We start from the raw sequence: 12,830 nt of genomic DNA on the forward strand, positions 1-12,830 counted from the left end.
ATCCCTCTGTCAGCTCCTGTCCGGAGGAATGAGCTGAAAACCTGTACACTAGACAAACCACTGCTGCAGCGCTGGACCACCACACTCACACACACAAACCACTGCACACATGCACACACTCACTCAAAACTATAGTTCGCCACACACACACACTCACTCACATGCACAAATGCACACACACAAACACAAACGAACTCACATGCACGCACGCACACGCACACGCACACACACACACACACATTCACACATGCACGCAGGCACGCGCACACACACACATACATACACACACACACATATCCAATCACACTTGCACACTCACATGCAGACACACAAGCTCAGACATACACACACACACACACACACATTCTTGCACACACACAGAAACTCAAACTTGCACACACATGCATGCACGCACGCACACACGTACAAGCACACACACACACACAGGTACACTCACATGTACGCATCCACACGTGTGCGCACACACACAGACACGTACGCACCCACACAAGCACACGCACATACATACACTCGCACATTCATACATGCACACACACATGCTCAGACACACACACACACACACTTACACACACTTGCGCACTCACATGCACGCACACACAAGCATGCGCACGCATACACACGCTCTCACACACAAACATACACACACACAAGCACACACACAGGCGCGCATACATGCACAAGCTGACACACATGCACTCACACACACACGTATCCACACAGGCCAGCATCCACACACACACTCAGGCCCACACACGCACGCACACACACACACATTCATACTTGCACACTCATGCACATGCACACATGCTCAGACACACGCACGCACGCACATACAAACCCACACACATTCACTCACACGCACTCACACACACACAAATATGCACAGACACAAAGGCGTACACACACACACACACACACATGCATACGCACACACACTTGATGGTAGCCCACTGTTTTCTTCTCAGCAGTCTTCTAACAGTTTCTCCTGAGCCCCATCTGTCCACCTGACGGCCCTGTCACTTTCCCACCATCATGTCTCGCAGGAGCGTTTCAACCTTCAACATTCGTCAAATTCCCCGTCTGCATTCCTCATTTCTGCAGCGCTCAGTGCCGTTAGCTCCTCTCACCTGTGTCAGGAAAGTGCAGAGTTCTTTGAAAGGCTGCAGCAGACCGGCGTCTCTGATCTTCTTTATAATAAGGACACTTTTGGGTGGTTTGCTCCACGTCAGCCTCTGCCTGGCTGGATCCTGAATATGCCTGAATGCACAGATACGAACAGACACTGCGGTCAGCACCGGTACATCAATCATCGGACTTCTCGGATTTATGAAAACGTTTATATTTGACCACAGGAGTGAATCTTCAGTAAATGCATGGTTTGCAGTACATTCATTCGTCCATGGTGGGGCACCACACCAAACTTCATCCCGCCACGGCTACAGTACAGCTTCTCATTCAAAACATTCAGTTTTTTTTTTTTTTAATAGCGCGTTATAATACGTATTAAGAATGTTGGACTTCCGGTTATGAGGCGTGCAGGGTAGTCGCGTGCTCCGCTTGCTCCCACAGCTTTACTTATAATTATCTTAATAGACATCGTTTTTTTCAGTTATTGGGCTAACGAGAGTTTTCATAACTTACTGCAGTCAATTTGATCGCGTTACCATGTCAAAGGCTAAAGGAAAGCAATCAGAAAAAGACAAGGAACTTTCGTCAGCATCTAGCATAACTATGGCCGACATTAGCGCGCTCCTGGAGGAACTGAGAGAGGGCCTGTCAAGCGATTTTAAGTCCTCGTTTGAGTCCCTCGCTTCAACGTTGGACAGCATTAATTCCACTGTTGCCGACCCACGGGCAACGCATTGGCTCTCTGGAAACAAATGCCACGCTCGTTGACCAGCGGCTGCAGCAGCTGGAAAAAACTTGTTCCGATTTGCTGAAGGATAACGAGCAGCTCAAACTTAAAGTATCTGACCTGGAGGGCCGCAGCAGACGCCAAAACGTACGGATCATTGGCTTACCGGAATCAATCGAGGGTCCCCGTCCAACCGAGTTTTTTTCCAAACTACTTGCGGATGTTTTTGGCACGGATGTCCTTGCTTCACCCCCCGAACTTGATAGAGCACATCGAAGCCTTGCTCCGAAACCAGCTCCAGGAGGAAAACCAAGGCCAGTAATCTTACGCTTTCACCGCTTCCAAGTTAAAGACCTGGTTATCCGCGAAGCTCGTAAACGGGGAACCTTGTACTACAAAAGCCACCCAATACGCCTTTTTGATGATTACAGCCCTGACGTTTTGAAACAGCGTGCTGAATACAGAGGTCCGATGGCCGAGCTATACAAGCGGGGGTACAAACCAGCGCTCCTGTACCCAGCGAGACTGCGCATCACTCTGCCTAACGGGGAAAAGTCATGGATCCAGTCCGCCTCGTCGGCTGTGAAATTCGTACAGGACTTAAGCACGAACTTGCAAGCAATAATACGTATTAAAAAGTAAGTGAATTATAACGGCGCAAACTTTTCTGTAATCGTAGTAGTGCTGTGCATTGTTTGCTTAACGCTTTAACGTAGTGTTTCCCAACCCTGTTCCTGAAGGCACACCAACAGTACACATTTTCAACCTCTCCCTAATCAAACACACCTGAATCAGTCTCCATCCGGAGCTCCTTCACGGGACTCCACACTTGTAAACACCTGCTGCATCACGCTCGCGCGGCTCTCACCTCCGGCCACACTCGTCAGCGCTACCAAGATAACCAATCACAGAGCTTGCGCTACGCGTACGCGTTATATTTTTGGGGAGGCTAGCGACGCCGACGGCCACAGCGAGGGGCTATGCGTGAGGATAAAATGTGTTTTGACAACCCACTTAAGGCTGATCTGTACTTCTGCGTCAAGCGCACGCGTATGCTACGACGCAGCCTACGCGTGCGCTTGACGCAGAAGTACAAATCAGCCTTAAGTGGGTTCTCAAAACAAAACAACAAAAAATAAATGCATATAATGTCAGGGTTCTGCCACTCTGGTCTTGTAAATTCTTGTTTTGGTGGCAGAGTCCGGACACTAGCTCGGTTTTGTCTTGTCCTGTAGTGCTTGGCTCGTTTTGTCTTGTCTGGGGTGCGCGTCGTCATATGTGCGCGCGGATCGTGCGCGCTTCCGCTTGATGCGGGCGCGCGGGGTACTCGTGTTTGTGTTGTTTCGTCAGCATCGCGTTGTTTCATTCTCAGCGTCTCCGTCTAGTTGGTTAGATGAAACATGCGCGTTGCATTTATGTGAGCGCACGGTAAGGTGTTTTCACTTATCGTGTGCTCGTGTCTTGCGTCTGTCAAAGCACGTGGCTCTGTGTTTACATTGGTCGCGTGCTTTTGTTGTGTGCTTCAATGTTGTTTGTCTTGTCATACGAACACGCGGTTAATGAGTACTCTCATTGGCTGCGTGTTCTAGTCTTATTTTATGTGAGCACCTGGCTTGTGTTGTCTCCTTGTGTCAGGTGTTCTCCCGTCTATCGTCTAGTCCCACCCTCCTTGTTAACCCATTATTAGTTAATTATGTTCATCTGTTGTGTATTAATTTGACCCTGCTTATATTCTCCTCATGTCTCCTGTCCTGTGCCAGTTCGTCATCATATGCCGTCGATATTTCCCTGTCCTGTTGTGTCTAGCCCTACTTTGTCCAGCCAACCCAGTCAAGTTTGTTTTTGCTTTATTATTCATGGTTTCCCCCTCGGGGTAGTTTGTTTTGCTGTTTTTGCCTTTCTTTTTGTTTTATTATAAATAAATTCTTATTTATCCTGCACTTGGGTCCTCGCCCCTTTTTCCCCTCAACAGATTGTGACATATAATCGCATGTAGTGTAAATGCAGCCTAGGTAACATAGGCCTGTCACAGTATCTATTTTTTGTCATACGATATATTGCACCTAAATATAATAATAATAATAAATAATAAATGACAATAAATGATAATAAACATTAATAATAATAAATGTTAACAAGGTAAAGAGTAACAGAGGCTGCGATATCTGTTACCAGATCTATTGTCAGTCATCAGGCACCCACATGAAAATATACTATAGTAATTTACAGTAGATACTGTAGTGTTTTATTAACCATGCTGACAATGACAGCTCTAATAGATATAGAGATGTTGAGATCAGCTCAAATGTTGCTAGAATTGGTTTTTATGTATGGGCGATGTATATTGCATCACCCAAAAATGATTTAGGTCATGTCCATGTGTTGTGCGATGTATTGATTAATGTGACAGCTCTAGTAACAGGTCAACATAAATAGTTTATAAAGGACTCACATGACAGCTTTAGGGTTCTTCAGTATGGAGGCTTTGGGCCCAAATGTGGTGACAGGGCTTGGTCCATGAAGTGATTGTGTCCTCCTGTGAAAGAGCAGAACAGAGATATGATTTCACCTCAGCATTCGGCTCTAATTTCAAGAATATCCAGTAAAAAACAAAGCTGCAAGCAAAGATAATGGACACAAGTAGGCCTGTGCAATCGAATGACAAAAAATCTCATATCAAGATACAGCTCATTTCATATAGTTGAATTATTCGCCCTCCTGTATGTATTTATCCCCAATTTCTGTTTAACGGAGGGAAGATTTGTTTTTACACATTTCCTATAATAATAGTTTAATAACTCATCTCTAATAACTGATTTCTTTCCTCTTTGCAATGATGACAGCACATAATATTAGACTAGATATTCTTCAAGACACTAGTATTCAGCTTAAAGTGACATTTAAAGGCTTAACTAGGGTAATTAGGGTAAAGTTAGGGTAATTAGGCAAGTCATTGTATAACAGTGTTTGTTCTGGAGACAATCCAAAACTAATATTGCTGAAGGGGGCTAATAATATTGACCTTAAAATGGCTTTAAAACAATTAAAAACTGCTTTCATTCTAGCTGAAATAAAACAAATAAGACTTTCTCCAGAAGAAAAAATATTATAGGAAATACTGTGAGAAATTCCTGAATCTGTTTAACATCATTTGGGAAATATCTGAAGAAATTCACAGGAGCACTAATAATTCTGACTTCACCTGTATATCAGCTATTATGTTTATATAAAGATGAATGGCAGCAACATTTGATCTGACCCCACACTGTCTGTTTTCTCATCTCGAGCTCGAGTCGCTTCTATCCTTACTGACGACTGAAGAAAAAGGGCAATTTTCCCACACAATCTCGCGGTAATTCGTAACTTTTTGACTTCGTGGCTAATTCGTATGAATTCATACGATCTCATTCGTACAATTTAGTATGTTTAACGAATGTAGAATACACAATACATGTCACTCATATGGTTTTGAATGGGGAAAAGTGTAAGGGTCAATATGGCAAATGAAGCCCCGCCTACTAGTACAGGAGTCAATCATCTCTCGCTATTGACCTTATTCTTTAATGCGGAAATGCGGCCATTTTTACAACCGTTTAAAAATGTCCTAGTCAATTCTCCCATATAGGCAACTGAATCGGAATAATAAACCACAGAAAACGATTAAACTACTCGCTCTACAAGCAAGTGTTTGCGTGACTATACAGACAAAGCAGAATAATAGTATAGAAAAATATCAGTTTGCAACATCCACTGAGCCACCATGCGGCCACTTATTCAAATAATCATTCATTCATGTTCTTTTCGGCTTAGTCCCTTTATTAATCTGGGGTCACCACAGCGGAATGAACCGCCAACTTATCCAGCACATGTTTTACACAGCGGATGTCCTTCTAGCTGCAACCCATCACTACACTACGGCCAATTTAGCTTACCCAATTCACCTACACCACATGTCTTACGACTTGTGTGGGAAACCGAAGCACCCGGAGGAAACCCATGCCAGCAAGGGGAGAACATGAAAACTCCACACAGAAACGCCAACTGACCCAGCCGAGGCTCAAACCACCAACCTTCTTGCTGTGAGGCGAACGTGCTACCCACTGCGCCACCATGCAGCCCCATTCAAATATAAATTTAGATTTACTTATTACATTATTTACTTATTAGATTACAGCGCTAGAGACAGCAGTTGTTATTAGGCTATGCAGAGTATGTTCAAAATACTGAATTTCCCCATTAGCCACATGACAACCAATATTACACACAGAGCTTATACAACATTTACTAAAGCAGAAGTGTTGCAAACGTGTGGAAAGACTGATGCAGTTTTGGAAAGTATGCGGTAAGATAGAGCAATCTTGTGTTAAAGTTGTAGATAAAATTATATACACACACTTATGCAGACAATAGACCAGATAACTAGAGACGCACAATATTTTATAGTGACATATGTATTATTTTTCAAATATTTCCCAAATGATGTTGAACAGATTCAGGAATTTCACACAGTATTTCCTATAATATTTTTTCTTCTGCAGAAAGTCTGATTTGTTTTATTTCGGCTAGAATGAAAGCAGTTCTTAATGTTTAAAGCCATTTTAGGGTCAATATTATTAGCCCCCTTCAGCAATATTAGTTTTGGATTGTCTCCAGAACAAACCACTGTTATACAATGACTTGCCTAATTACCCTAACTTTACCCTAATTACCCTAGTTAAACCTTTAAATGTCACTTTAACCTGTATAGAAGTGTCTTGAAGAATATCTAGTCTAATATTATGTGCTGTCATCATGGCAAAGAGAAAATAAATCAGTGATTAGAGATGAGTTATTAAAAGTTAGTCATTAGTATGGTGTCAGTGAGGTTTTAGCTCAACTAATCTTCTAATTATTACTCTCTTCCTATAAGGGTGTGTTTTTTACAGTCATTTTCAATTATAAAGTCACCAAACAATGATGTTAAAATATTGTTTTTTCTCTTAATAATAGTTTAATAACTACTTTTCTTTGTCTTTGCCATGATGACAGTATTTTACTGGTTATTTTGCAAGATACTAGTATTCGGCTTAAAGTGGTTATTAATTAGGATATTAATTTAAACTAACTAGGCAAGTTAGGATAATTAGGTAAATTACTGGACGTCTGTAGCCAATTGGAAAAAATATATATAATTCTTAAGGGGGCTAATAATAATGAGCACAGCAGTTTTTACATGTATTTTTTTTTATTCCAGCCAAACTAAAAGAAATAATACTTACTCCAGAAGAAAAATATAATAGTAAATAAATAATGATAATTTTTTTTTGCCATTTCAAGGTCAATATTATTAGCCCCCTTAAGAAATATATTTTTTTGATTGTCTACAGAGCAAACCACTGTCCAAATATCCTAAACTTGCCTAGATACCCTAGTTAAGCCTTTAAATGTCACTTTAAGCTGAATACTAGTGTCTTGAAGAATATCTAGTCTAATATTATGTGCTGTCATCATGGCAAAGAGAAAAGAATTTAGGTATTAGAAATTAGTTAGAAAAGCTACTATGTTTAGAAATGTATTGACAATCTTCTCTTTGTTAAACAGCAACTGGGAAATATTTTTAGAATTAATTAAGAATTAAAATCAACTCATTCTAAATAATAATCCATTAAAATCATCAACTTTAGGTATTGCAATCTGAATATATACAGAAATGTTGACTGGAATAGCTGTATTTGGCAAGAATGAATCATTTAGTGATTAACAGAGTCGAGTGGTTTTTGGGGTTGTGCAAAAATAAATTAAAAATAGGTTGTTTGATTAAAGCTGGGAATTTCTTTTCTCACGAACAGTGTTATTAGACATATCTTTTACTCATTACCAAGAAAACTGAAAAAAAAAAAAAAAAAAGACAAACTCTTCTCCTTTCAGGTAAAGCTGAACATTAAACTTTTTTGACCAACTCAGCATAATAATAAACTCATCAACAAAAGACAGATGCAAGCAGCAATTATCGGGACCAAGCAGCCTAGCGGCCACATCATAATCAAACCACACCAACAATCTACAGAGCAACTGTAAAATTCGATAACTTTGATTTAAGGAGAGTTCAAAACAACAGATTTTCAAACTAGGTCAAGGTGGTGGACAGGTAGTTGTGTCAACTAGGGAATAAATTATATTTATGTTCTCCGTGGGATCCAAGGAATATAACCAAGACCAAAAGTAATTTGCTAAAAATTTGTATGATTTCCATTCATTCATTTATTTACTTTTCGGCTTAGTCCCTTTATTGACCTGGGGTCGCCACAGCGGAATGAACCACCAACTTATCCAGCATATGTTTTACAATACATTTCACAATAATGTAACTTTTATGCTATAAAATAAGTAAATGAATTGAGTAATAGCACAACTATTATATTCATACAATAACTATTCTATATTTTATTTACATAATTTAACTATTATAAATATTTCCTTTTTTTTAATTCTGTATAATAATAATTATAATAATAATAACACAAATTTTTGTATTGCAATTACCATTAAATAACAATTTACAATAATAAAACAACAATAATAAAAATATTTTATAATAATGTAACTTATGTTATAAAACAAGCAAATTAATTGAGTAATAGTGCAATTCTTATATTTACATAATAACTTTTATTTTTTATTTATATAACATAATTATTATAAATATTTTTTTACAAATTCAGTATAATAATAATAATAATAATAATAATAATAATAATAATAATAATAATAATAATAATAATAATAATAGGGTAGCACGCAGGCGCAGTGGGTGGCGCTGTCGCCTCACAGCAGTTGGTTGCATGTTCACCCAGTGTTGGGGTGGGCGTCCTCCGGGTGCTCTGGTTTCCCCCACAGTCCAAACACATGCACTATAGGGGAATTGGGTAAGTTAAATTGTCCTGGTTCTCCAGGCTGGGAGTTAGACTTTGGGCTAACGATCAACCTCGTAAAAATTAGATGTTACGAAACACCAATATATGGTGCGGCTAAATATAAACTTCGATATAAACGGCCCTGGGAGTAAGTAAATAAGTAAATAATAATAATAATAATAATAATAATAATAATAATAATAATAATAATAATAACAGGGAAATTGCAATTACCATTTAATAACATTTTGTAAAAAAAGAAAGAAAGAGAAGAAATCTACTATAATAATGTAACTGTTGTGCTGTTAAATAAAAAAAAACTTGAGTAATAGTGCAACAGCAAAATCCCAATACAACTCGCATCATACATGAGTAAGAATGAGCGTGCAGCCCTACAGAAAACTACTGCTCAGACAAAAGAAAGTAACAATAACTAGACAAGGTTCAAATAATGCACATAATGAACATTAAAACGCCATTCCAGCAGGTGTTTAACTCTCATTGTTACTAGCAAAGTGCATTTAGCCTCGAGCCAGAAACAAATCATACTGTAGATCAGTGTTCAATGGAAAATCATTTAAAGCTATCCTTTAAATAATTTAGACTGTAATTTGCCCTAAGTAACTTGCGGTTAAACCATGCACAGTGTTTGTTCCAATAAAACAGGTCCTAAAGGCGTGTTCACACAGTCACATCCATAACTCTTAATGTAAAAGAATCGAACTAACCAGTCAATCTAAATTGATATGATATATGATTTTACAAAGCGTGAGTGATTCAAGTTATAACACAATACTAATGATTAAAAACATGGGTAAAGTTATTTTTTTAAAGTTATTTATTACTTTTTTGATGTTTTTGACTTTGTTATCCTATAAATAAAGTGTTAAAAATGTTTACATATTACAATCTTAGGCTACAACTACACAAATCCAGATAAATTTGTCTAAAAATGCTCATTGTCCACACTATGGTTTTTAATTCATTCAATCGTCAATTACAAGTACTGAAAATGTTTTCATTCATGTACTGCGCATGTAATTTTAACCCCTTTGGACATTCATTCATTTTCCTTTGGGTCACCACAGCAGAATGAACCGCCAACTATTCCAGCATATGTTACAGCATATTTGGTTTATACAATTCCCCTATAGTGCATGTGTTTGGACTGTGGGGGAAATCGAAGCACCTGAACAAAACCCACGCCAACATGGGGAGAACATGCAAACTCCACATATAAATGCCAACTGACCCAGCCAGGACTCGAACCAGCAACCTTCTTGCTGTGAGGCGGCAGTGCTAACCACTGAGCCACCATGCTGCCTCCACTTTGGACAGCGTTTTCAAAAAGATGTTTTTGTTTCCTAAAAACGCCATCTTCAGGCTGAAACGGAGAGAAAAATATGCTTTTTTAAATAAAAAAGTATTAGTGTGGATTAGTTTGATCTTTACAAAAATAAAACCAACATAATAACATATACTTTTACATTATTTTTCTTAAAAAGTATCTAAGTAACACATTTAGTTACTTTAAAAAGCAATATATTACTTTTAAAAGTAATCTTACCCTACACTGATCCTAATCGTGCATAATTAAGCTGTGGTAGTCCCATGAAGTGCTTTGAAATGTGCATTTTTATTCGATATCTGACGCGATCTCAACTGAAACATGAAGAGAGGGCGGGGCATATAGTAGCTCATCCCCTTTTTAAAAAAACAACCAGTAGCCTTTTGCTTTTCTCACAGCTCTGCCAGTGAGAGTGGTTGAGCTCAAGCGCGTCAAATGAAAAGCCAGTTAGAAGAAGGGGGCGGGGCATGTCAGACACTAGAAAGCATTTGATTGGTCAGAAGATTGAATGAGAAACTGTATGAGGTGATGTGAAAAAAGTAAGTGACAAACTGCAAACTTTAGATGTTTACACCAGGTTTATATCATCTAAATGTGAATTTTGTCACTGTTTTGGAGCGCACTAGCTTATCGATATCTTAAAAACGAACAATACTAATGCTAACATCTAAAAAACGTTATTTTAAATTCACGAGAGCTTTAAAATCAGTTTAAGTGTGTATTGCGTTACCTGAATTTAGCAGAGCTCTGTGCTGATGGCATAGACATACTCCTGGCTTTAGTTCTGTTGCGGAAAAACTTTCCACGCAAGAGCTCCTCACTGCCATCAGAGCCCGAGCAACAGTAGGGAAACGGCTTCGAGCTCGCATCGGACTTCAGTGTCCATTTAGACGCTCCGGAAGCCTCCATCTGCAAGCAACACAACAAAACATGAGTGTTAGCTTTTAAACACAATGCATACAAACACTAACACAACATGCTGCATTTAAAGAGGACCTATTATGTAAAAATCACTTGTTTAAGGGGTGAATATAACCAGGTTCTAACTTGGTTATACCTGATCTTTACTTAATATTGCAATGATTTTTAAAAATATTTTTTAATTTGATGCATTTTTACTACTGCCAAATAGTTCTGCGCAAATAAATGATATTATATCGAATCGCTATAAAATTTATGCCAATAACAATGATAATCTCTGGACTTTTTTTACTCTATATTGATCTAAGAGCCAATCACATAGCAGAAATGTGCAACAATGGGAATCTGAAACCGTGTTAATATTAGAGATGTTTTGTCGGTATGTCGGGCTGTAACAACGAATCGATTAAAAGTTACTAAAAGAGTTGGCAACGAATTTCATAATCGATTCGTTGTGTTTTGCGACGCGGGGACGTTTGATTATTAAAAAAAACACTTAAGTTCAGCCCCGCCCACTAGTGACCATCTCCCCCTCTTTAAACAGCCCTGAGAAGCAGCCGTCTGCCATTATGCTGTGTTCACACCAGATGCGGAGCGTGTGAATAAATCGTGCTATTCAGGCGTAAATAGACGTGTGAACATTTTAAGTTTACTAACTTCATTTGTGCATCAAAATCACTTCACAATAATGTTAGCGCGGTGCGAATGTCCGCTAAAGAATGAAAACGCGATTCGTGCAAAATGTGCGATACGCGCGTCAAATGTGCAAAACGTACAACTAGACTGCGCTACATTCGTGTGAATTGCATAATTTACGTGACCTCGTTCACGCATATTCCACCGCAGGATGTCTATTCAAGTCTTTACATTGACTTAACATGTAGATCACTCAAGCTTGACGTTTCATCGGCGTCTGGTGTGAACACAGCATTAGAGTTTTGAATCTGCCGCTATGCATGACACATAGGCGTGTGTAGCCCCGCCCTCTTTTGAAAAGAGCACAATCTCATTTGCATATAAAGCAACAGTCCCAAAAATGATACAATTAGGATCAAAGCCTAAAAGGGTCAGTTTCAGAGAGTTATAAAGTATTATTTGTGTGATATTTTGAGCTGAAACTTCACACACACACACACTCTAAAGGACGTCAATGTTATGGTTTTTGTTCTTTATCTGTATGTAAAGTTACTCTGACGCAATCTACATCATATAAAGCATTTGTCTTGACTAATAAGAATAATTTAGGAAAATGAATATCTCATCTGACATAACAGAAAAGCACCACTTACGTATAATCTATATAGAGTTTTTAAACTGTCTATGAATGCGCTATTAAGATATTCGGCAAAAATATTCATATATTTCTGAGTTGACTAAACTTCCTGATTGAGTGTTGCTTTTTAATTATGTTTTAGTTTTAATCCACCCATATTTAAGGAAAGTGTAAATGTGAGCCTGGTCCACAAAACCAGTCATGAGTGCCTCTTTCTTTTTAAATTTAGATCTACACATCACCTGAAAGCTGAATAAATAAACATTTCACTGATGTATACTTTTTTAGGATAGGCCCAGACAATATTTGGCCCAGATTTCACTATTTGTAATCTTGAATCTAAGGGTTCAAACAAATCAAAATATTGAGAATATTGCCTTTAAAATCATTCAAAATAAGATCTTAGACATGCATATTACTAGTCAAAAATTGAGTTTTGTTACATTTATCGTAGGAAATGTACAGAATGTCTTCATGGAACCTGATCTTTACTTAATATTGCAATGATTTTTAAAAATA

At 38.5% G+C, this 12,830-nt stretch overlaps 1 protein-coding gene across 1 annotated transcript in view; it reads right to left on the bottom strand.

Moving 5' to 3' along the window:
* The window catches only part of nadka (NAD kinase a), a 32,685-nt gene that overhangs the window by 17,839 nt on the left and 2,016 nt on the right, over positions 1–12,830 (bottom strand). The window contains exons 2-4 of the mRNA XM_056464582.1: positions 10,848–11,026; positions 4,329–4,412; positions 1,149–1,278 (exon numbers count right to left, since the gene is read on the bottom strand). Of these exons, the coding sequence (XP_056320557.1) occupies positions 1,149–1,278; positions 4,329–4,412; positions 10,848–11,026 (393 nt within the window). The remainder of the gene's footprint in view (positions 1–1,148; positions 1,279–4,328; positions 4,413–10,847; positions 11,027–12,830) is intronic.

This window comes from Danio aesculapii, chromosome 8 (assembly GCF_903798145.1).
Source record: "Danio aesculapii chromosome 8, fDanAes4.1, whole genome shotgun sequence".
Taxonomy (NCBI): Eukaryota; Metazoa; Chordata; class Actinopteri; order Cypriniformes; family Danionidae; genus Danio; species Danio aesculapii.